The 26,294-nt window shown below is 39.8% G+C and overlaps 1 protein-coding gene across 1 annotated transcript in view; it reads right to left on the minus strand.

Moving 5' to 3' along the window:
* The window catches only part of GLB1 (galactosidase beta 1), a 46,610-nt gene that overhangs the window by 15,366 nt on the left and 4,950 nt on the right, over positions 1–26,294 (minus strand). The window contains exons 2-11 of the mRNA XM_075705010.1: positions 19,260–19,429; positions 11,646–11,796; positions 11,281–11,341; positions 10,358–10,452; positions 8,873–9,053; positions 7,528–7,586; positions 6,511–6,632; positions 6,372–6,412; positions 5,798–5,910; positions 2,698–2,772 (exon numbers count right to left, since the gene is read on the minus strand). Coding sequence (XP_075561125.1) covers positions 2,698–2,772; positions 5,798–5,910; positions 6,372–6,412; positions 6,511–6,632; positions 7,528–7,586; positions 8,873–9,053; positions 10,358–10,452; positions 11,281–11,341; positions 11,646–11,796; positions 19,260–19,429 — 1,068 coding nt within the window. The remainder of the gene's footprint in view (positions 1–2,697; positions 2,773–5,797; positions 5,911–6,371; positions 6,413–6,510; positions 6,633–7,527; positions 7,587–8,872; positions 9,054–10,357; positions 10,453–11,280; positions 11,342–11,645; positions 11,797–19,259; positions 19,430–26,294) is intronic.

Here is a 26,294-nt window from a genome sequence, read left to right on the forward strand (position 1 = left end):
CACTAAGACTCATTCATTTCCCTCTGGAAAGGATGCTCCCCACATTCTGGGTCTTAAACCCCTAAACCCTGTCATCTTGCTCACATTTCTTCAGCCCATCTATTGCTGTTCTAACTTTGTCTGTCCTCATTCCTCACCTTCAACCCTTCTCTTTTGCATCTATGCAATAAGATTTTTTTTCCTTATTGCCTGCTTTCCTGTCTTCTGCTCTTCGGTAGCAACGTCAGTGTCCCCAGCATCTTTTAATAAGTTACCTTTTTCTCCCCACCCAGAAGAATTCTTTAAAATAATTCAGTTGCTGAAAATGAACAACTGCCTGATCAGGGAACAGCAGGGGATTTTTTCCTTTTTTTAAATTTTTTTTTTAATTTCTTTTCCCTCCCCAACTAGCCTGGGTTCCCCAATTATTTTCATCTCGGGCAACCTATTTGCAAACCTCCAAAAAACTGGCAAATATGACAGGCAGCACTGCTAAGGGCAAAGATCTCTTTTCCTCAAGTTTAGGTCCCAAGTAGCTGATCAGACACTTAAGGACTGAATTGTCACAGAATATCTTGTGGAAAATAGAGAACAGCCTGCTCTGGTTACACGTACCTCTGTAAAGTACACCATATGACTCCTGAAAATACTCTGGCGTCTCCTTTCCCTCTTCCTTTCTGCAAAAGTGTCAAGGGAGTTGGTTCACTGCAGTAGATTCAATGCTCTGCATAGCAGACTGACTGCTGGACCCTGACTGCACAGTGTAGCTTCACATAGTACCTGTTTTAGCACTGTCACTCCAAACAACATAGCTAGGAAGTTTACTATTGCTAAAGCTAAGTCCTATAATTTAGAATATTCCCTCTCTGATATTCACCCAAATACATTCAGACTTCTCCATACAACAAGGTGCACTGCACCTGGTCCCAGCAGGGCTAGAACACATGATGGAGTTGGGAGAATGGCTGTGGCTGGGACGGTACAAACCCTCTGTGATTTGAGACTCATCCTGTATTGCAGGGTAATCAAGCAGAGAATTAAACTGCTGCTAAAGTTAAGCAGTGGTTTCACAGAGCAAAAAGCAGCCTTTTTCCCAGAAAACAATTCTAGAGGCTTTCAGTGCAAATGGCAGTATATGTACAGGCAATGACAGGAACCTCACACTTGGCAGTTTAGACATACCCTCTGGATTCCAAAAACTGCTGGGTAGAGAGTAAAACACCTCCTCTCAAAAAAAAAAACAGGGAGTGTAGAAGGCGAGAAGGTGCAGGAACAGGGCTCCCAGTGTCATGGCCAGCTCAAAGCTGTGATATTTGAGCAAGTTTAGTCATCTGACTCCTCCTTGGTAAGACAGGTGCCTGGGCCAGGCACCCTGCAGCATTCATTTCTTGAAGGCATGAAAGAGGAAGTTCATCATTCTAGTGAAATTGGACAGCCCTACTTGGAGAACCATGAATCATGAGAAGATGGGAGAGTCAAAATCTGATTTCTAGGCTCCCAAATGCTGGCAACTTATGATAGCAATAGAAGTGGTGGGTGTACTGATAACAGTATATAATTAGTCACTACCAAATATAAGCCAGTTGAGTGAAACCTCATATGGGAACCCCTGCCCTAAAAGGTCTGAAGATACTCAAAAGTTGTTGAGAATAATATAGATCTGTTTCAACTTCCTGGTGAATCACTTTTGTACAAAAAGTATTTCTGCCCACCACTTCAGTAGGATGACTTGAAAATGCCTGCAAAGCCTTATCACTACGAAATTTTGCAGCACTTCAGCTGCAGTGCATAACAGATCAGATACATCACTGATTGGAAAGGTGGCTGCCAAATTAAAAGTACAAAGTATAAAATCAAAGCATTATGAATTACAGTATCCAGTACACCAACTGCAGTAATCCTCCACCTCAAAACAACTTGTCTGTGCCCAGCAGAATGAACATAGCCAAGTTTATACCTGTTGTCTCTTCCATCCCCCCTTAAACCATCCTCTACACTCATTGCAGGAACCTAGTTCTCAACTATATTTCACAGGAGATTGTCACTGGTCCTAAAATGATGGTGCTGTGGACAAACCCCAGCTACCCACGTGCTGACCAGTTACACCACTGTTGTCAGACAGGCATAGCAAGGCTGGGTTCTGCATGCTTTCCCCATCAGGAAACTAATTTAATTCTTCTCATCAGCCATAGATTTTCACAAATCTTGTAAGAAACCTTTCAATAAATCTGTAAGTCCTATTGATAAATGTTCCATCTTCAAAATTTAAACACCTAGAAGTATTTAAAAGATATGTATATCCTACCTGCTGCTTCTACTTCAGAGGCATCACCAGCTACAAAACCACTGTTCGCTCATAGCTCTCATGCTAGCATACCCCCATCTGCATTACTCATACATGAGTTTTTAGACAACTATGATTCTGTTTTGTTAATAATATATTAATTTCAGTTTAGTAAAACTTCAGGCACATACTGCATATTGTAAAAATTATCTTTTTATATCCAGATAACATACATTTTCTCATTTTCCATCACGGGCATGATTCGTAACTCCCAAGCACTGCTCCCTCCTTCCTGAAAGCTTGCTTTCAGGGTTTTCCTCTTTATTTTGTATGGTATCTAGAGACTGCCATGACACCCTCATAAACATTTTTTGCACAAAGCAAACATACAGCATCACAGAAATATACACAATGTATTACAGATACTAATTTACCTTCTGCAAGCGAACCTTCCCGTACGCAAATTTGGGTGTTGTCGGAGGGATAAGACCTTCTGGTAACTGCTTATACTAGAAAGATAAGGAGGGAAAAAAAAAAAAAAAACAAACCACACAACTTCAATACAAACATGCTTTAACTGAATTCTCACTTTCTACTTCACAATTTACAAAAGCAGAACTTTGGCTAAAAGTAGATAATCTCACTGTGCTAAACGATTACAGTTGCATCTAGTCTAAGACAGAGTTTCTTTTTTTTAAAAAAGTATCTGACTTGATCACATATAGTAAACAATTTTTAATAGGTATTCAACTCGAGGTAGCAGTAAAAAGCATAGCAAACAAACAAACTGCCAAAGAATCACAGTGCCCTTGGAGCCCTCCTGTGGCTACAGCTTGCGCTACTGTCTTCTACAACCCTCCTGCGGTCATCTCCCCAGTCCATGGGAGCTTGAGTTAACCTTTCCAAGCCTATAGAGCAGTATTTCCACCTGACCCTTCCTTAGCAGTACTTCCGTATGGGAATTATTAGCCTCTTGTGCCTTTCCTTTCAGTGTTCCTACACTCCACCACCACCTGCTAATCCATTACTGCCTGGGCTAGTTTCTTTGAGAAGCAGGCCTTGAGACCACAGCCTCCTCCACAGCTCCATGAACCCTTGAGATCCCATCGTTAGCTTCCCCCTGGTCCTGGTCTGGACAACTGCCCAGTCAATCATAGGGAAACATGACAAGGAAACACTCTGACTGCCAGGCTATTTCTGTTTACTTCTTGCCCTGTATCTCTAGGAAGAACCACCTGAGATCAGCAGAGAGAAGGGGTGAAGGATGTCCACCACTTTCTTGGATGCCTTGAGGAATGGCAAGTCTAGACAGTGGCTTTCTGCCCGTATACCCTAGCCTCCTCTGTTCTGAGCCTACAACCTTCTTTTCTCCTTGCCATCATCCTCTTCTCCCTTTCCTGCCATTACTAGTCTCCTGTAACATCCACTCTTCCCATCTGTTCTTTCATTTACTGAACATGACCCTGTCTGCACATTATAGAGAAAAAACTTCTGCAGACAAGCTACCCATGTGATCAAGCAATCTAAGCCTATGTTTTAATACACATGCATAAATGACTGCCCTTGTGAAGGCTGTCTTAATCTGCACATTTGGTGACTTCTGAGTGCTTATTTTGGCAGCTCCTAGTTCTTTTTCTAAATAAATTTGGTGAGGGGCTGAAAGGGTATTTTTCTTAAGAAATTTTATTTTTATTTCAGCTTGAAAGTTTTAGCACAAGGCATGATTTGCTGGGCTTACACATGGTATTTCCAGCATAAAACTCATGCTCAAAAGCTTGCCTTTGCACCAAGAGAAGGGGTTTTTTTGCATAGCTGGTCTTTTTTTTTTTTTTTTTTTTTTACCAGACCACAACAGTATAATTCCCAATGCCCCCCTGTCAAATTTCAACTATGGACTGACAAAAGCCTGATTTATATTTCTGGTAACAAGTTCATTTCTTTCTCTCTGTATTTGAAAATAATCAATATATTTAGGCTTAAAAAAAAGAAAAACTATATTCACCGAAGAGAAGAAGCCAAAAGTAGGAAATTTCAGCCCAAATAGTAAAAATTAGAGAATGCTGTCAGCAATTGAAAGGAGCTGTAGACTGAAACCCTTCTTCTTTATTACATTTATTAACTAAGGAAACAGTAAAGGAAGATAGTAACAGGTTAGCCTTGTAGCACAGCTAACATGTTGAACGCAGTCATTAGTTACAGGCAACTTAGTTTTCTTTCAACAGCTCCATCTCAAACTGCAACTGAGTAGATAGACTGTTACAGGTTCAGAACCCACAGCAGCAACAGGAAAACTTCACTGAGATCCTATGGATACCGAAGGTAAGAGATAAACAAACCACACCAAAAAAAGCTGTACCATGACCCAACACACCTTAGGTTATACTGAACGCTTCAGATCTTATCAAAGCTATCTCAGTGCACTAGAACATGACTTACATTTCAAATAGGGATCTTGCCTTGAAGAAAACAACTCAAAACCAGGAAGTTTGGGAATTTATCTGGTGAGAAAAGCTGTATCAAGACAGGAGGTTCCCCTTGAAAGGCTATCAAAATTATCCCATTAATGGAAAGCTTAGGGATAACAGAAATTGAAGAAAGTGATCCGTACCAGGCCTTTCACAGGTACGGAGATAAAGGCATTCTCAACCTTAGAGAAAGTGTAATACACTTTTGGGAGATCTACTCCCATCAAACAAAATGTCTTCTAGTGAATAGGAACGTTGCTGGCATGCAACAGGATAGCGAGCACAAGACTGGGCATTACAATTCCGATGGAATCTGTTTTTCAGCTTCATCTGAATGGCCTCTAGTGCAAGGCTATTGAAAATCCAAATACAGGTTCCAGGATTCACTTCAATCTCCAGTTTGTAGAGATACTGTGTATTTTTACAGCAAAGGCAAAGCTGGTCCCACCCACTAGCTACAGTTTGTGGCACCACAAAACCAAGATGTGTTCATTTGGATAAGCAGGTTCCTTCTCAGAGGCCCAAAAACCACAATGTGAAGCTTGGGATACAGACAGCCAAAAAACTAAGCTGCAGTGCATATCAGGATGACAGCAAGGGATAAGCCTGAGCTGACTGAATGGCTGATCAATGCCACAAGGGAAAAGCTCTGTTCACTCTTCCTCGATCTCTACTCCCAGCCAAACCTTCCTGCCTCCCTCTGTTCCCCTTGTGCCAGCCGCCGCTCCCATCTGACTGAGCCAGCCAACTCAGCTTACTGACCTTGAGTTGAAAGAAAACAAATGTAGCAAAAAAGCAGAGCTGAATCATTTCGGTATCAGACCTGCACCTGTATCCCCAACTCTGAAAGAAAGAGGGGAGCCATCGGGACAGAAAGGATAGCCAGAGAGGTGCAAGATCTTTCCCCTTTTGTAACAACAAGGTTGGCCTAATCACCTTGTTCTACTTCTCTTACCTACAGAAAACAGTAAATTCAGAAGTAACTGATACCAACACAAGAGCAAGAGAGCTTGCAGTACACCAGGGATGTTTCAAAGAACCAATCTAAACATGTCCTAGAGACACTTACCATACCAATGACTTCCCTCAAGGCAAAATATTTTTCTGTCAGATCCCCCGCTTCACTCAGTGGAGCATCATAGTCATAACTAGTGGGCTGTGGCATATAGGGCATATTAGCACCTAAGAGAGAGGGGGGGGGAAGCAATAGAAACAGTGAGAGAGTTGTTTTTTCCAAAGGTATTAACTTTCAGGATCCTTTCTAATCACAGCCAACTCTGCTACTTTTTAAGATTCAATGTAGGCCGTGGTATTTGGGAATTGGCATAGAGAAACTATTCCTGATGGAGGACAATGTCCTTCTGAGCTCACACTGCTCTGTTACACATTCAGAAATATTCTGAAGAGAAACAAATTTATCCATGTTTCAACTGTTTCACAGGACTGAGTGAAACAGAAATAAATAGCAAAGATAAATACCATGTGGGTTTAGTACAACATGCTGGCAATAGACAGAGAACAGCTAGTGCAGTCATCTTTTGCCATGTGAAGGCAGGCATAGCTTATTCTTTCACAGAATACAGTACTACCTAATTCATAAACAGCTTCCCTACATCATTAGTATCACTTAAATAATTTCTTACCATTCCAATAGGCAAAGTTAGTCCCACCTATAAACATGTACCTAAAAAGGAAAAAAAGCCATCCACTTAAATCAGGTTTTGCTGAATTGGAAAAAAAAAAAATCTGCCCAAAATTAACCTCTACTGAACACACACTTACAGATTAACGTTAGCACCACGTGCCAGGATTTCATTCAGTGTTTTAGCTATAGTTTGTGCAGGCACAACAGAATGATGGTGGCCCCAGTGATCCAACCATCCGGTATACAACTCGGAATTAACCTGAAATGGAGGAAGGGCAAAAGAGGAAGGGAAAACATGAAGAGGGAACAAGAACAGAACACAATGTGATTTAAGGTTACTAACTGTAAAAGGGAAGGAAAAAAGGCACCTTGGCTCATTTGAGCCATTTTTAAACTACTATAAATACAGCAAAGTATACACCAAGTCACTCCTTTTCAGCAAATTACCGGTCAAAGAAATTAAAGGATTGTTTCAATAACTTTATAGGGACACTGAAAATAATTGCTTAAGTACCAAAAAGCATGGATTTCCTTGAAATTCATCAACCTGAACATGTTTCAGGTGCTTGGCATTCAAATAAACGATGGAACCAACACAATCTCTGCAGAATAGTGTACGTAAACTACACGTAATGAAAAATAAATCTTTCAAATACTCAAACTGCATTCTAAACAATTTCATAGCACAGAGATAATCTTGTAGCCTCAACAGGTCTTCTTCCCTTTGTCAAAATGGCTTCCAGTGATCTCATATCCCATTATAGCTTGTGTAAACCTTTTAGGGTAGCTGAAAACAGGAAGCAACTTCTAACCTGCCCTTTTAATTTTGCTTTTAACTTCCACCCACACATGTACCTCACTAACTCATCTAATCATACATACTGTTTCCGCTGCTTTGTAAACATTTGTCTTAGCAAGGAAAAATACTGAAGCAAAATCAATACCTTTTGAGACTAAAATACTATTTGCAGAACAACAGTTAATGTGGATTTGACAAACACACAGAGAAGCTCCTCTATTCAATTTTTCTGACTGACTTGGAAATTAGGTCTTCATAAACATGTCCCTAAAACCATCCAACACATTGTTGTCAACTCCTCTCTAACCACTGCAAGATTAGGAATGATACAAGAAATTTAATTGAAAAGACATACCAAAGGGCCCGTAGGTTCACTGCCCCTTTGAGCCAAGAATGCTGCTGTGACATTGCCACCTATAAGCAGATAGAAATAAAACTGAGTTGCTACATCCATGACTTTTTCAGTCCTTCATTTCCCTGTAATAGGTGTCTTACGTCCCTTCCAACACCCAGCAAAAATCCAGACAAGAAAGTTACTTCAGAAAACACAGGAATCGATACCTGTGATTCCAGTGTTTAAGTTGCAGAACTTATTTAAAATATATACATACAGGTAAGCATGCATGCATGTACATCTTTGCTTTTGAGATATATCTTCTGAAAACCCAGCTTTTCTCAGGAATGACATCCTGGCACCAAAAAGTCTGAGATTTGTCAGAATCACTACTTGGTCATTCGAAAGTATAGGCCAGGGGTTGCAGTACCAAAACTACAGGAAAGAACAGAAGCCAGGCAATCTCTAAAGAGGAATTTCACTTCTGATCACTCCTAGTGGCTCAAGCCATAGGGACTGGAAATAACTACTTCCATGAGCAGCTCACCATCTCATAGATGACATGCATGAAGGAGTTCACAATTTCAAGCTACTTGTAAGAAAACAGATTCCTGCTAAGCACACATCTTTGACTGTAGAGAGAATAATGTACAAAAGAGGCCACATGTAAAAAAAAAAAAATATGGGAAGATCTACCCTGGAGTTTGTTTCTTGTGCCTTAAGCCTATTTTGCTAAGTCCATGCAGTATATGAACCTTTACCTCATTAACTCTCTTCTTCTATCAAAAGTGCACTTTCTGAACACACCATGGTTGCTTAGCCATTCTTCAAGCCCACATCACTGCAAATTGTGGCAGTGTGCACATTTCTAATGATGATCTTCATCAGTAATTTTTTTTTCCAGTAACCACTGGCTTATAAAGAGACTAACTATGAGGGCTGGATTCTGGGACAGACAGAGGACATTAAAAAAAACCAAACCAAAACAACAACCAAAAATCCCCAGCATAAAAAAAAAATTAAAAAAAAAAATCAATGGAATCAATGCCAAATATTACTGCTAATTTCTAGGAGATACACACTGTGAGCAGTGTAAACTGTTTATTCATGACTTCATGATGCAAGGAAGTGATTACGACTCTCTAACTGGGTACTTGTGGGTGATTCTTGTATGCTTAAGAGTACACCAAATATACATAAATTACAGGGAGTTGGACTGGATGATCCTTATGGATCCCTTCCAACTTGAAATATTCTATTACCCCATTTAAACAAAGATGTCAGGTTTGTCAAGCAGTCAAGTCAGTTTGTCCTGCCACAAACACACACACAACAGAATTTTTGGTAACAAACCGCAGTCTCCAACCTGGGGCAAAGTCCACTGTTGCGTAAAGACCCTGAAGAGCTCCACATCTCAAGTGAAACTGGCTTGCACCATCAGTTGTGAACAGTACCACCTCATCCCCAAGATGCTGGCGAAAGAGCTTCAGAAGGGAACGCAGATAGTCATAGTCGCAAGCAAAGTAGCTTCCATACTCATTCTCTACCTGCACAGTAAAAGCAAGTCAGTAAACCAGTAGCCAATTTCAGTCTGCCTCCAACACCAAAACTGGAAAGCCCAAATCCAACAGTCCTCTTCCTTTGACAGCAACACTGAAAATGTAATTTTAACTCTAGACCTGAGGAGTGATAGAAGACAACACTTTTAGGCACTTATTCCTCTCACCCATACCTTTCAGTGGAGCAATCGTTCTGTGGAGGTAAGTCATTTTCCTACAAAAATCACCCTCCACATAAAAATATCTACCCTAGCTACTTAGCAACAATGATCAAAACACACTCTCTGTTAAAAATGGAAAACCATGACCCACCTCCCAAGCAGAACAATAAAACCACAGAACAGGTTGTGACATGATCAAAACTGCAGCAAAACTGGATTTCCAGAACAGAGACACCTACAAGGTACTCCCATGAACAGCAAAGCCCTGCAATGGACTCAAAGGACTGAGGAGAAAAGGACAAGCCTGCTACTACTGAGAGGTACACATCTTGCCCTTTCCCCAAGGGTTAGGACTTTCAAGCTCCAGATCCAATGCCACGCATACTTGAAGGTTATTTCTGAAAATCCTGTTGTAAGCATCTTGTTTCTGCCAAGGAATAATTTTACCCAGTGCTTTTGCTCAATAGACATAACACATTGTTCAAGAACAATGATCTTGGGCATATTAGAAGGGTCTCCTATCCCATCCTGTGCCAACCAGGGAGTTTAAAAAAACCACAACAAAGAAAAACCCCAAAGCTTTTGTCATGGTCAAATACTGAGAATATGGAACAGTCACCACTGCACATCTAGGAGGAGTTTAAGAGAGAAGCTACTCACCATGAACGCACAACATTGTGTCCTGAAACATTTACAGCTTAAATTAGGTGCTAAGAACTAAAAAGCCTAAATTTTGAGGCTGTTTTTGTCTTAGGCTTACTCCAAACTGCTTTTGCTTCTATCTCCAAGTATCCTTATTCCCCTTTTTCCTGTCAGAGGGTTTCAGGCAATTGTAATGTATTGTGGCTTTATGCAAGAACTGGCATAAACTCAGATCTAAAATGCTCTGCAATTTTCCTCTATTGCTTTCTGCAGTTGTGGGTACCAACTTTGACAGAGCAGACGAGTGTTCTCTGAATTCTGGAAATGGTGCATTTGGTTCTTTAGGATAAAGGATTCCATCAAAATCTTTCAGCTACCTGAAACTGTTACGGAACATTTGTGACATTATCACCCAACACCCATGGAATATCTACAAGAGCAACATAAGCATCCATGCTGCTTGGGTTCATCTGATTTTCAGGAAGTTACCTGCACCATGATGATTGGACCTCCATTCTGATAGAGGTGAGGCCTCATCTTTGGCAAAAGGACACCCATCCATTTCTCTACTGCTGCCAGGTAATCTGTGATACACAAAATACAAATTTTTCACAACTTCTCTGCTTTTTTCTAGTTTTTGTTTTAAATTATATATGGCTAGTTTTTACCTAGTGTTCTAAATATGTAAAGTATAACAGAACAGCGTTTAATGCACTGAAGTGCTCATAGCTGTTCATAAATGTCAGCTTCCAGTACAGTTTACTAAAAAATAAAACATTTAAATACTGATGAACCGTGAAAATCACCAGAGAGACTTCAACAGGTCTCACACAGGTTGTCCTAATACCTTTCAACAGGAAAACAAATTCAAATGTTGAGATGTGTACTATTTTACTTAAATAGGTAATTTATCCCACAATGAGCAGAACTTAAATCAGATGCAATACATATCTTTGTCCTCTAATACGCACTCCAATAACCATATTAATCTCCTGTCTCATCTCATCCCTCCAATGTCCGGTCCATGACCAGGTAGCACATAAGAATGCTGTAGCTAGTTCTGGAATTACCTGCACACTGACCAGCCAGGAAGGACCTCCACAATGGGTGACGAGTTGGCCATTGCAAAACCAAAAAATTCAAAGCTGAGAGCTACCTGTCTTCTCCTCAGTGGTGACAATGATTTCTCTCTCGGCATCAATTTTCATGAAACTTGTCAATACCTTGGAACCTTTCCACCCTGCTTTGTTCATTCTATATACTTCTTGAATGCACACTTCTAATTAGAAGTACTGAAGATTTTACTCACAAGATAACGTAAGATGAAATATGAATTATCTAGTAATGGCCTCAAACAGCAAATTGCCTTGCTGCTAAAATGTATTTTTGCTAGTCCTTTTTGATGTCTCTACCTGAATCAGAAGACCTGAGAACAATAGATTCCTTCTCCAACAGCCATGCAGGAAGACCTCCCTGGGAAAAGAAAGGGAATCACTTCAGTGACCGCTTTTAGGAAATGCAAGAAGAATTTAGCCTTTTATCAAAACATATACTGAGACCTGAAGATTGATTTTCTATAGCTAAGTAATAATTCCCAATGAAAAAAGAAACACAAAGTAAGCTTACGTTGTAAGAATCACTTAGGATGCATGGATTTTAATACGCTAAACCAAGAGTCTTGTCCAAGGATACACCAAGTATGTTTGTCTGCTTTAAGACAGAAATACTTGCTTTAGATTTACCCTAGAAATGAGATAACTGTTACAAGAGGCTGTACCATGTCCCATTCTGCACAGATGTAAGGTCCAGCTCTCAGGATAACCAGCAAACCAGTGTCATTAGCAAGCTGCAGGAAATACTCTAGATCTTTGTCACCAGAAAAATCATACACGCCCAGCTGGGGTTCATGGTAGTTCCACGGCACATACCTATGAAGAGAGAAGATCACCTTCCATTAGGAAAGCAAGACTAAACCAGAACTCCGAGTAACAACTACACTACAGGCCCCAGAGATCTGATGAATGCTGAACTGATCTTCAGATCAGAAAAATACAAGAATAACTCCCGGGGCCTTTCTTCTGTGAGGTACTTCATGTGGCAGAAGGTGTTAAAATTAATACTGAAATAAGGCTTACTTTGCAGTGTGTCCGCAGGATTCTGTATCAATGCAAGAACAGATTTTGGTAGTGCCATTGTCCTGGTTTCGGCTGGGATAGAGTTAATTTTCTTCCTAGTAGCAGGCATAGTGCTGTGGTTTGGATTTAGTAGGAGAATTACGTTGATAACACACTGATGTTTTAGTTGTTGATAAGTACTGCTTATGCTAGTCAAGGACGTTTCAGCTTCCCATGCTCTGCCAGGTCCGCAAGAAACTGGGAGGGGGCACAGCCAAGCAGGCTGATCCAAACTGACCAAAGGGCTATTCCATACCATATGACATTATGCTCAGTATATAAACTGGGGAGGGTTGGCCGGGGGGCAGCGATCACTGCTCAGGAACTGTCTGGGTATCAGTCAGCAGGTGGTGACCAACTGCACTGTGCATCACTTGTTTTCTATATTATTATTATTTTCCCTTCCTTTTCTGTCCTATTAAACTGTCTTTATCTCAACCCACAAATTTTACTTCCCCCCCCCCGATTCTCTCCCCCATCCCACTGGGGAGCGAGCAAACGGCTGGGTGGCTTTTAGCTGCCTGCCAGGTTAAACCACAACAGCCATTTTGAAACCATGACGTCTATTCCAAAATTTAAGTAGCTAACAGTTTTGATGTTAGCAAGTCAGCTGCCACTTGTATAGTGAGTGGTGGGAGGTTTGCGAAGAGATGAATACTGTAAGGCACTCGCAGAGGAGGTGGTCAAGAAGAAGCTTGCCCAAAACAGCGCATGACCCTTTGCGAATGGATTACCTAGCTTGCACAGGAAATACCAACTAGGCTGACAGGTCCATACTGCTGCCACTACAAAGAACTTAAAAATGTCTAAGTATCAAATCATACTGCATCTAGGTCCCAAAAGTTTTCATTGAGCAGGAGCAATGCAGGTTCTGAAAACCAGCATGGGAAGAACAGTCAAGTTAGAGGATGCTAAGGTGCCCAGGAGCCTGGACAAAGTAAAACTTCATTTCAACCAAGTAATAAAGCTGCCAAACAAGCAGATAACCATTTGAGAGAACACCCCTTTGCTACTTCTAGGACTTAGGAAACCACAAACTCACCACAGAACATCTCACAGAAGATAAAAAAAATACACTTGGTTGCAAGACAACAAAGAAACATGTTATCTACCAACTAGTATGCGCAGTGTTGTAGCTTATGGCCGATGCTTGACAACCATGAGAGTTTTGGGTTGGGATAGTAGTAAGTGGCAGTTGTAACATAGACAGATATTAAAATTAGGGATGAGTGCAGCCTGAGAAAGGATTCAAGAGGATGGGAAAACTCGTTCTCCATGCATTTACTTTTTTGCACACAGGTGTGCAATCCCTCTAAGAGAACTGTTGCCACTGTTCCAGAGAGAACAGATTTGAGAAAAATTTGTAAAACCAAAATTGTGGTTAGTCAAGCAAAGATCCTCTCAGGCAACACTTTTCTTACTGTCTGGGTTTGTTTATATTTTCCAGAGTTAATTTTGTAAGAACTACCCACGAGAGAAAGAAAGTGCAGAAAACACTACTTTCATTAAGCAAGAAAAACAGGAACCCTCACATAAGCACACTACTGAAATGGCCACACTCAGACATACATGCACATGAACATCGAATACAAAAATTATAATCTTCCAGCAACATTAGTTAATATCATAGCCTCACAAATGTCAAAATCTTAAGCCTCTGTTTGAAAAGATAAAGCTTAAAATTTGTATGCTGGGATGGAGTCAAAACAACACACTCAGGCATCAAAATGCAGACTTTCCCCTCCATGTAGTGTATTTTATTTCTTTGTCAACCTGCTTGAATTGTTTCCAAAGCAGATGATTAACTCACTTGTAGAACAAACTAAATGTGTATTTAATTAATATATGAACCATGTGAAAATACGGTCAATGTTAATTTAGTTTTGTGCACTTTGTCTAAATTTCAAGCAGAGGAGCAAGCTGTTTGCTGACATTTAAGATCAAAGTAGATGAAGTGGAAAACTTATTTAAAACAAACAAATGACCAACCTACCTCAAAGAAGCCAATACCACAGTATCATATTGTGCTTGCTTTCCCTGTTCCATATACCATTATCCAGGTTATCACTGCAGAATAGTTTTAGTTTGCTCTAAGCCGTAACAGTTATGTTATTTTCAAAACTATTGCTTAAAAATACAGAATTTTTTAAAGTTATATATATGTGACTAGGGATTTGTCAAGGACAGGTAAACCTAATTCCATTTGTTCACAGGAAAACTTGCCTAAAGGATTAGAGAAAAGGAAAAAAGGTGATGTCGCTTGACTTAGCAAGGCTTTTGTTAAGTCGGCTTTTGGTCGTACTTTGCTGTACGACACCCCTACAAGAAACAAGAAAAAAAAAAAAGAGGCTAGTTGGTATAACATTAACATAGAATAAAAATTAACCACAAAAGAATGACCCACAATTTGCTGGGAAAGCAATGGGATATTTTGAGGGGTATTTCAAGTCTCTTTGGTAGGTCTAACTACATCCAAAGCTTTTATTGACATCTAGGTGATGTAATGCACAGCACACTTTGCAAATGGGGAGCAGTTGCAAATTTGTCAGTGAACATGATTAGGTTTCTAAATGCTCTTAACTAATGAGCAACATGGTCTGATATCAACAAGGAACTAAGAGTTACCACTTCTTAATTCCCTCTTGCATAGGAAAAGACAAAAAATACAAAATGAGAAAGACACATGGAAGTGGTATTAATATGAAAAGGGTCTGCAGGTATGACTGAAAGTACCATCTGACTATGAATCACCAACATGACGCTGCAGTAAGACACAAAGTTCTTTCTGGGAGGAATTAACAGGCATGTTGATGTAGCAACATAGCGGAGAGCTGCACCTGTTTGAGCTACATAAAGACAACTAGATACTAACTTTGTAAGTTTCTCACTGCCTGAAATACAACTACAAAAAGACAGCAACTGCTTATAGTTCTTTCTCTTTAGGCTACCGAACAAGTTATAAATAACTGGCAAGTAAACTACAGGTTAATGTGAGAAAAACATTCTAGCTGTAATTTAACTACACCCTGTAACCTGTTAGTTAGGAAAATAGGCTCACTGGAGAGTTTTATGAGCTTGTTCTAGAAACAAGTCTGATAGTTTAAATATGCCTAATAGCATCTGAGGTGGGAACAAAAGGGTGTCTCCAGCTCCATTACGCTCAGGATGGAAGAAGACAGAAAAAGTCTTCCAGAAACAGTTTTAATTTATATCCCATGCTTCCCCACAAGGCCAGAAAAAAAAAAAAGCAGATTTTAGTGCAGAAGGGAAGGAAAAAAAAAGAGAAAAAAAATGTGAAATGCTTTCTTAGAGAATGCATCATGATATAAATTTATTTTAAACACTGGTCTAAAAATTGTTACTAATACACTTTAATCCCCCAGTGTATTTTCTACAGCTAGCAATGTCCTCAAATTAAATCATTTTACTTTGAAATTGTTATTATTAGCAGGTATAATTCCTATATACATTTGTACAAATGTATAGTCAGTTGTTAATGCTGCACTGCTTTAGCTACAGAATAATGAATTTGTAAAGGAATGACACATTCATTTTTCAAACTTGAGATGTGGTATTTCTTCAATATTTGAGTAATAATGTCTACTCTACATTTACACACAATTTCTAAGCTTTACCCTATAACCTTCCTTTTCTTTAAAAGTCACAATTTTCCTCTCCTACTTCAGACAGATGTCAACAGACAGAAAACCCACTTTAACTACCTTAATACACAGGATAATTCTCTTTGTAGTATCAGGGGTGTTTTTAAATAGTGTAATATTAAATAGCTTGTACTAATTTCATAAATAACAGAGCAGGATTTTATACATGCTAGTTAAATTACACATTTATGAGTCTTTAGAAAAAGTATATTCTACTTATTTTTTAATTGGTAAGTATTCTACACAGCAGCTCTTTCTTAGAGCAAGCTTCTACCAGTTTAAAGTAGTCAACAAATACAGTAAAAGAAATAAAATGCTCAACATTCTTTAGCTTTCTATAATCCTGTAAGGTAACCGCTGATTATTCCAGGAATCTTCTCCACTGATCTGTAAATATTTAGCCCCATCTAGTGGTTAATTGTTTATCTCCTCCATGTCAAGAAAAGCCAAACCAAACCAACTTTCAGTCCTTTCCAGATGTCTTTGATGACATTCCTTTCTAGTTGGGAGACACAGTTCAGGAAAACAAGGACAGTTACCCTTGTGTGACCAGACGCCTCTGCATGCTACCTGCTGCAGTCAGGAGTGGAGCTCCTAGGTACACCTCCATCATCTTCTGCTATTTGGAAGGTTTAGGCCTTGATATCTTAAGCTTTAACATAAGATCAAGTTTCCTGTTACCTGTTTTCTCATACTCTCTTACTGCTTAAGATATTTCCAGGTGCAGATGGTTATATACATATACTGACTTCACCCATTCAAGAGTCCCAGGTGAGCTGCTGACTCAGTCATTAGCTGAATGATGCATCAAGGCATCGCTAGTCTTTTGGAAATGAGGCTGCAGAGAGCAGGAGGGAGAACAGGTCTGGCTTGCTTTGACCACAAGGCATTTACGAGGACAAATCTTGTAATAAAAAGATCCTGTTTCCCTTGAAGTGGGAAGCCTCACAGGGAGCACCTTGATAAGAACAAGGAAGGCTCCCATATTTCAAATTATAGCAAGACTCTTCCCTGTCTCATGGGAAAACCCCCAAGCAGCAAAATCAGTCTTCAGAGGTGGCCCCAAGGTTGGGAGTCCAAGTACCACGTTCTGCCAGAAGGTCTGGCAGTGCTGCTGCCCATTCCAGAACAACTTCACACAACTTGTATCTCAGTCCCTTGCTAACAGTTTTACTAATCCAGGAAAGAGTAGGCAGAAAAAGAGAAAACAAAAGCACAACTGAATAATCATCTAGACCAATTTCCACTTTTACCAAAACCACAGAAAATCACAGCAGAGTTGTCTGGGGTAACATGATTATTTGAGATAAAGCAATAAATTGTCAAGAGCAGTAGGTCTTGGGTATCTGCAAACTTCAAAGAAAAACAAAAAGGTTTTGGTGGGCGGGGCTTTTTTTTTGGCATCACAAGAGAAAGAGAGAGGGGTCAGTGTCAAATGGAAAGATGCATGGGTTTGATTCTTGTAGAAAATGCAAGGTACTTTCTGCTTGTAAGATTCATATTCAGGAGCTATCTTACACCACAGTGGAAAAAATCCAAAGGTAAGCAATGGTGAGGCAGAAAGTTAAAGAATCCCAGTCTGCTCTACAAAAAGAAGAGGAGATTGTAAAAAACCTGTTATCTGTCATTGGTGATCCAGCAACAATACCTAAGGCCATAGGTCACATAACCACAGGGCAACACTTGCTAGCTGTATCATACCTTCTGTGCCCAAACAGAAACAACTTGGCTCTCCCAAGACCAACAGCAACCAGTCAACACCAGCAACAGAAGACAATCTCCACTCTTTCCCGCACAGGAGAAGGACACTAATGCAAAACAGTAAAGCACAGAGTAAGAGATCTCAACAAGTGGGAAAAAAATAAAGCAGGGGAAAAAAAACCCTTGTCAGTTGAAGATTACAAAGGAAGAAGGAAGCAACAGGAAAAAAAGACCCAGATCTGCAGCAATTTTGCCATTGAATAGTGATGGGGGAATGGGAAAGAAAAGATTCCTATCTCAAAAGGCCAGTGACGCAGCAGAGACATGAACAGGCAATTCCAAAGAAAAAAGGAAGTGACTGCTTGAAAAAGCTGGAAATGAACAGAGGACGCTGAAGATATATGGGTGTTGGGAGGAGGAGGAAAATAAAAAATTAGAGATATAAGGGAAGTATAAGACACTACATCGTAGGAGTCACAGAGCTGCTGTCAGGACCCAGGCTGATCGTCAAGCCAGACATCAAAATGTGTAATTTTCAGGCCCATTTGAGATTACTTTTATTGCAGCACAAAATAATTACATAGGCAATTCCAGCAACTCTGTCCTGAGCAAGTGTATTACTTAATCCCATTGTTCTTATGTGAGGGAAAATAGAACTTGCTTGCTTTATCAGAAAACAACAAAACACACCCACCAAAGAAAAAGTCACTACATCATCACAACACAGAACCATTTAAGACATACAAAAAAATAGAGAACCCTAAATTCTGGGGGGGGGAGGGGGAGGGAACCACCAAAAAAAACCCCAAACCCCAAAAAACACCAAGCAGCTGCTTCTCTTTCCCTGCCACCTGTTCTTCACGTACTAACCCTTACTAATCACATCCCCAGGTGTACAAGGCAACCCTGCAACTTGCAGGTCAAACAAAATACAGACTTCAAGGGAGGGGAAGGAGGGATGGTGCAACACTACCGCTGAGCGGAGTGCCCCAGCCTACAGGCTCTGCAGTGCCAGAACCAACACTGTCTGGCAGTCCACAGCACACAAGCAGGCTGTTTCAAAGAGAAGCTCTAAGCCTTGTAATGATTTCAGAAAGAAAAACATGTGTGGGAAGTACAGCCATTGCTTGAAAAGACTGTGCCTTACACTTTTCTACCACTCCTCTTCCCTTGTCAAGGAAGCTTTGGTGAAAATAAGAGTAAGCTGCATTTTTTTTCATTTGTGCCTCACCTGTTGTATTAAGTACACACCAGGTAGGAAAGACAAAAAAGATGGACTAAAGGTTTGGTACAAGCAACTGAGAGCTATTTAAACGGTGGTCTTTTTTTTTAAGGAAAAGAAAAAAAAAAAAAAGTAGCACACTTACTTCCCAACCATTTTTCTAAATTTAAACACTCCTGGTGAAATAGCTTTAAATATTACTGCAGCCTTTGCCAATATTTTCAAGGCTTCAGGGCGATACAACCTAGGCTGTATTAAAAGGTTATTGTCCCCTCTCACCTCATCTACCTTTTGACCAGACATTACAATGCCCTTGGCAGAGGCAGGGCACATACCACTGTTTCATATTTGCCAAAGTTCAGTCCAATTTATTTCAAGTCACATTTGCACCCTGGGTTGTGAAGCAAGAGGTGTTGCCTAGCAGCAGCGAAGCAGACTGTTAGCTATAACCTGCCCAATTGCCCCAGTCTATGCTGTTAGAGGTCATCCTATATCACCCTTCACTTCTTTGGAGCTTTCTCACCTATTACTTAAAAATTAATAAACCAAGTAACAATAGTAGCATTCCACTTAACTACTTCTCATGCATATCCCAGGACTACAAATCACTTTGAAAGTCAACAGCTACTTACGTTTGAATGGCATCAAGTCCTGCCATCTTCATCTTCAACAAGCGGTCTCTCCAGTAATACTGGGGCACCCGTGAGTAGTGAATGCTACCTGAGATGTAACGGAAAGGTCTCCCATCCTTGACAAAGCAGTCACAGTCATAATCAATCCCAAAACTCCGCTGGGGTATGTTCTGTGTACAAAAAAAAAAAAAACCACAAAACAAACCACACACAATATAATCTTTTTCTGCATTGAAAGACACAGACAAGAGTCTACACAACATCTGTGGGTTGTCCACAACAGAAGGTACAATGATGGTGAAATAACTGATGGTGAATGGCTCTCCACTAGCTACATATAGCCCACCTGAGCCTAATACATCAAAGGTCATCCGCCAACCACTCGGCAATGACAGGATTCACTACTACACCAAAATATGCCACATGCATTCTCCAATTTTAACGAGTACATAGTACCATCTTTCTACAGTGACACATTTTGCAGTTGCTTACACCAGTGCAAATGATGAGGAATTCATTAGGGGAGATTTGGTGAGTGCCAACACTTCTGCACTCAATGCTTCAACTGACTAAAATGTTGGAAAATACAGCCCTAATTCCAACTTAATGTCACGCTCAAGTCTAGAAGCGAAAGCCAGCTGGGAGCTTTTGAGGTACGAATACCACATTCTAAATGCTCCAGGGCACTGATACATACACATCTGGAAGCTTAGTTTCTAGTAAGTATAAAACTGTTTGATAGATCAGTCTGGCAAACTGCATACATTTATATAAGTCACTAAAAATCAGTCATTTTCAGGGAAAGTCCTACTTTCAATACTTTTCCTGCTAAGCACACCCAAACCAGTGAACTTAAAAAAGACACAGGTAAATTAAGAACAAGAATCTGGACTTCCGACCCATAAGAAAAATACCTTAGCTTCAAGAGCATAGGATTAATCCTCCTATGATCTTAGTAATATTTAAACTGTGACCAACAGCACTACTTCTTTTGCTTGCTAAAAACAAAGAGAAACAGACTTTTTTTTAAGTGCCTGGCCCTATGTCTTTAAGAACCTTTAACTTTTAGTTTTGGTTTGTTTTTTTTTTTAAACAAACCTTAACATCTCACATTTCCCATGTATCTTTGGCATCCCTGTCACTAGTACTACTTTTGTCCTCCACACACCACTGAATAGTCTGTTGTTTGTCTTCATGTTCTATGACTTTGCATTTGTGTTTTATCAGACTCATTACTGAGCACATTAAAAAAAAAAATCCCTTCAATGAAAGATCAGTAGGGATTTATGAAGTAAAATCACAAGTCAGCAAATGTAATCAGTTAGTTCTCCATACCTACCAGAAAATAAGTCAGAAGTCAACCAACCAAACTGCATGATTCATTGGACATGATACTAGTCCAAACGAAATACACCTTTCAGTAGCATAAATCAAAAGCTGTTGAAGGACACTAGCCTTGTTCTTGAAAAGATGGGCCTTGGCCATATTGAGAATGGGGCTTAGCAATTAAGAAAATGATTACATGAAACAAAAGCGATTAAATTAGAAAGGCAAGGGAGATGTAGACTGCCATTCAACCCCAGGTGACCCCCACTACACAAGAGCCATCCACCATCTGAGGAAATCTGCCCAAAGGTTAAGTAGGGACCAACAGACCACACAGTTTTGAAGACCCTTCCCATGAAATCACTTCTTTCTGTTAACTGGTGAACAATTTTGTTACAATAGTGTGTACAACTACAGGTAAAGAGAAAGGAATGGAAAAAGTGAAATACAGCAGGCATGTATAACCATCAGCTGCAAGTACTGAGACTCCTGGCCAACAACTGGACACAGCTGCCAACCAAGACCATACTCTCAGTGCAACAAGAGAGCAAAAAGGAGCCAGCGCAATGTGTCACAGGCCAAAAGAACAAGAGTATAAAGAAAAACACACTCTCCTGAAAACTGGAGGATGAAATTGCTGAGTAAACATGCCTACCCCTGGACTGCCATCAAATGGAGCAACTGAGATAACATTCTACAAACATCTGAAGACTGCAAACTCGAAGGAGGAGGAACACTACAGTGCGCTGCAACTGTGATAAAGGCATTTCTTCACAGAAAGCCTAAAATAAAGTTGTGGCAATCCAAAACATTCTGCCAACAGTGAACAAGTAAAATTGTCTGTGTGGTGGACACGTAGCAACAGATGTGAGAAGATATAGCCCTGAGCTGGTGGGCAAACAAGAACTGTAAGGGACTGCGAAGTATTGCATAGGGGAAGCTATTTAAGCCCTGATCCCACAAACACGGACCCATTCTTAACATAACAAAGAGTTCCATGAAAGTTGAAATAAATTTTGACTAAACAAAGGTATGGATGTGCTAGCTGTCCACAAAATCAGGCCTTTACAGAGCTGAGAAATACAAACCAACTGCTCCAAAACAAAAGTAACTCAAAGGTTGGGATTCTCCCTGGGAAATTACGTTGCTGTAGTAACTCCAGGCTGCTAAACCTCAAGTAAATTACTGCTGCGGAGGATGCACACGTATCTACCATCTGCTTACTTTCTTTCAGTTCAAATCTAAGTGACATTTTGCTGATACTTAATCTATAACCTGTACCTTGATTCCTGGACATGCTGCACTAGGATGGAATTGTACTGTATGTATCCATCTCCTAAGGAAACCATTCACCCTAATGAACACCAAGCAGATGTTTCACATTCTTCGGATGTTTTTTACTCTAGGGCACTGTGACAAGCTGCAGCATTAATGAAGAACTGAGTGCTTCAAAACGAGCATGACTAAATGAAACTCAGAACCCAGGTGCAGCAACACAATTCTGCAATATTAAAAAAAAAAAAAAAGGGAAGAAAAAAAGCATTAGAAAAAAAAACATTAAAAGACCATTATCCCTGGAAATGAAGGAGAGTCAAAATAAATTGCTGTTGTTTCCTTCTGAAAGAGGATTTTAACCCCCTCACTTAGACTAACCATGTCAAATCAAGAGGCCTATGGAAAAGACACTTGCTCCGTTTATGGCAGTTAACTGTTGGGAGATGCTAAACACTGAATCAACTCCACCCTCAGGGGACAAGACACCTCTGGCAGAGAAACAAGAATTTCTTAAAACAATAGAACAATGAAAAGAAGATATTAATTATGAAAGCGATCATCATTGAACTGGTTACCATTTAAAGGCCATGCTTTTAAAGCTGTGACCGTAACTGTAAATCACCTTCCTTACACATACACTCCCTGACACAGTATTATTATGGGGGTGAGGAGAGGGAAGTACATTCCGGAGTACTTTGATTTAACTCATTCATTGCCCATTGTAAACAGACTTCCCTTCATTTATTCAACATTCTTTTATTGTCAGTGCATGTCTCTACCCATTGTTTGCAGACCAGAGCTTGCAACGAAAACAAAACAGTTTTCCCCATGAATCTGTCTGTCTCTGACAATAATGTATACTCATGGTTGTGAATATACAGTGGGAATGAATTCCCTGCATCTCCCTAGAAGATGGGGTAGTGGGTCTGCTAGTTTGGTAAGCAGATTCAACAGACACAAAACTAACTGCACACTGTTTAGGACACCAGTTCATTCATACCACATCATATTAATGCCCAGCTGAAAAGTCAGACCCTTAGAGGCAATGGTATAATGTCGCATCTTACATGCTCAGAACATGCTCACAGGGAAAAGGGAAGAACTAAAGAATTTGTCCTTTCTTAAATCAAGTAAGAAGTTATTTTTGCAACCTTAATGCTCTTTCAACATTTTATAACACCCATGTGTCTCAACATAGGAAAAAAATTCATAGTTTCAGCATACAAACCTATTTAATAATAGCTAGAATCTCTCATTCTCCAAATTTACAAAAACAGGTGCTTTTTTTCTTACTTGTAAAGCAAACAAATATGGATACAAATCCTCAATGAACCCCTCCACCTGTGAAGATTTCTAGCATCTCTCACATTGACCATGCAAACACAGAACATTCCTTTCTCTACCCCAAAGCTTTAAGTATCAACAATGAGAACCACAAAGCACTCATTTTCTTTTGCTCCTTCCAAAAAAACCTCTTGGTATCCTTTCCCTGCCCTTGCAGTGGTTCTTCCTTCCGCATCACATCCTCATCTCTTCAGCCTGTACTTCTTCCCCCTAGTAAGCATTAGGCAAATTTAATAGCGGCCTTACCTTTCCCACTTTCCACCATGCCTCACTTAGCAGTGTGGGTGTAAGATTTTCCAAAACTAGTCAGATTTATTGCCAGTAGCTTTTTGTTGGCAAATGAAATTAGTGTGTTAAAACTATTCAGCATATACTGCTACTATAAATATTGGTACAAAATAAAAGGTCATTAGAGGCATCTTTCTTGATAAGCGAATAAAGTTTTATTAAATCCCAACATTTAAAGCATTTGTTATACCACAATTTACATATTTTCAAATCCACTCTGTACTGATTATATAACATGATAAATATAACTTTGACAAAGTGATGATACTATTCTATTCTGGTATTATTCTGACATTAAATCCCCCCACAGTGAACTGGCCTTTTATAGGAAGAAATATATATTCATTTAGCTAAGTTCTGCAGATAAAATACATTCCACACAAACAAAAAAAAATTACAAAAAAAATAAAAAAAATTACAAAATAAGCAGCACAGCAATTTTTTTCATCTGGAATACTGAACACAGGTCTAAATCATGCACATTCAAGTCAAACTGGAAAAAGTGCAGAAAAAGCTTTGAAGGACAATTAGGGATTGCTGTCCTAAGAGAGATTTTAGAAAAGGTTAATTCCTCTTACTATCAAAAAGAAAGTTGATCTAGGATACTTTCCATTCATACTTAAAAAAAAGCAAAACAAGAAAAGACATTGAAGTGTTTTGGCACAGAAGGAAAACATTTTAAGTGATAACTAATCATCAAGCAAACAAGCTTTCAGAGGGAGGGAGTTAAAGAAAAAAACCCAGCAAGATCTAAATTACATTTGGAGAACTCGATAAATTTCTGAAATGATAATATGACCACTCCTAAAAGGATAGTATCTGTTCCTAAAAGGATACACAAAGATCCTCAAAGCAGGGCATGTACAAATTATTGAAGAAGTCATCTGTGCACCCCTGGGATGGAAGGACCATTTCAGCTAGGTTTTTGCACACATTTGGACAGAACAAGGAGAGAAATAAAAAGGGCAGCGGGAAAAAAAGAAAAAGAAAAAATAATACTAGCAACTCACTGGGAAACTAACACCATCTAAAACCAGTCCCATAAAAGACTCCCGATAAGGAAACTTGCTTAAAAATTAGCCTTAACACAGTACTAATCTTCAGCGTAACAAATGGAAAGCTGTCCTCCTGGACCACTGGCCTAGAGGGAATACTCTGCGCTACTAAACCCAGAACACAGCTTTTAACTGAAGGCATGTTGATAAGTAAACAGGGGGTTATCAAGGCTATCAAGATTCTCTCTATGCAAGACCATTTGACACTACACCACAGATGGGAAAGAACCTCAGAACAACCCTATGTGGGCAGTGTTAAATATATGTGGAAACTTTAGGATACTTAAGCAGATATTATTGCCCAAGCATAAAAAAAGTTTACAAAATTATAGGTGCTGGGAAACAGAAATGATCTAGTCCAGCAAGTAGAGAGCCTGGCTGGTCAGGTGTTTTCAGACTAAAAGAGCAGTGACTTCTCCAGCTCTTCCACCAACCTTCCAGAGCACAGACACATTTACAGTATTTCTCAATATTCCTGTGAGTACAAAAAATGCAAGATATTTGTAGAGAGGACCAGGATACAAAAACAGCTTAGCAGTTAGAAAGTGCCGGGGGGAGGGGGCTTGAAAGGAGTGGATGAAGTGAAACTTCACTTACAGAAAAACTCAACTTTTCCAAGCCTGTGGTACTCTTCAAATACACCCCCCCACACACACCTCCTGCAAAATGAGAACAGGAGCTGAAGAACAAACCAGAAGAAGTGTGTCTGGTTCAGGATCACACAGGAAGGCAGGAAAAGACTCAACACTGCAGTTCTGGTCTTGCCATCCTCAGCCTCCTGTGTAAGCACTGATCTCTTTTGCCCAATGCTACACAGGTCTGCGTGAGGGGAACCTGGTGAGCAGAAAGGCAGAGCAAGGGAGACCCTGTGGCTACAGCTGGAGACCTCAGAGTCAGAGGCAGGATTCCCAGACTTGTATTGTTTGTGGCGTTTCATACAGCAACGCTGAGGTGGAAGGGGAGGAGACAGGAAGATGTGCAAAAGTAAACTCTTTTATCAGCCTGGACAATATACACACATTAACTTACATCCTGGCCTTCTTAGACGAACACAAAGATATGGAAGCAAGAACGTTTTTACTAACAGTTTCTAATCTCTCAAATTTCCCAGAACGATATTAATTTGGGTTAAGCCTTTCTAGGAAAGACAGACATAAATTCTCCATCCCTCATTATCCTGTAGCAGTTATTCTGCTATGTGCCTACCAGACAACCAGGACATTGATGTGCAAATGCTATTAAGGAAAGTCACCTGCTGCAAAGTTTAGTCTTCTTAAAAAGGATACCATTTACCTGAAATATTAAAACCTTAAACAAAATTCAAGCATTAACCTATCTGTATTGTTTTCAAATAGCATCTCCTTACTCTTGTAAGGGAAAAATCACAGAAGAAAAATTAAGCATAAACAACAAAAAATACAGAATGAAGAGAGACTGTGTATTTCATCTTTGGATTTTGTGCTTTACATCAGCAGGTACTGTATGCTCAGACAACAACAGAAGTTCTGTTAATTACGAATTTTCTTTCTCATTTGCTTTTATTAGAAGTATTTTCAGTAAGTAATTACTAGATGCCCAGTTATTCTGGGACGCCTGCAGAAACACAGCTACTTCTACCCTTTGATATCAGTCTCCCCAGCTTTTTAACTGGAAAAAATTGTATTTCAGGAACTGATGCCTGGCACCTTACTGCACTGGTAAGGAGCTCAGACTGGAAGCCCTAGTGCATGCTGCATACAGATAGCAG

Source organism: Pelecanus crispus, chromosome 2 (genome assembly GCF_030463565.1).
Source record: "Pelecanus crispus isolate bPelCri1 chromosome 2, bPelCri1.pri, whole genome shotgun sequence".
In the NCBI taxonomy this organism is placed as follows: domain Eukaryota; kingdom Metazoa; phylum Chordata; class Aves; order Pelecaniformes; family Pelecanidae; genus Pelecanus; species Pelecanus crispus.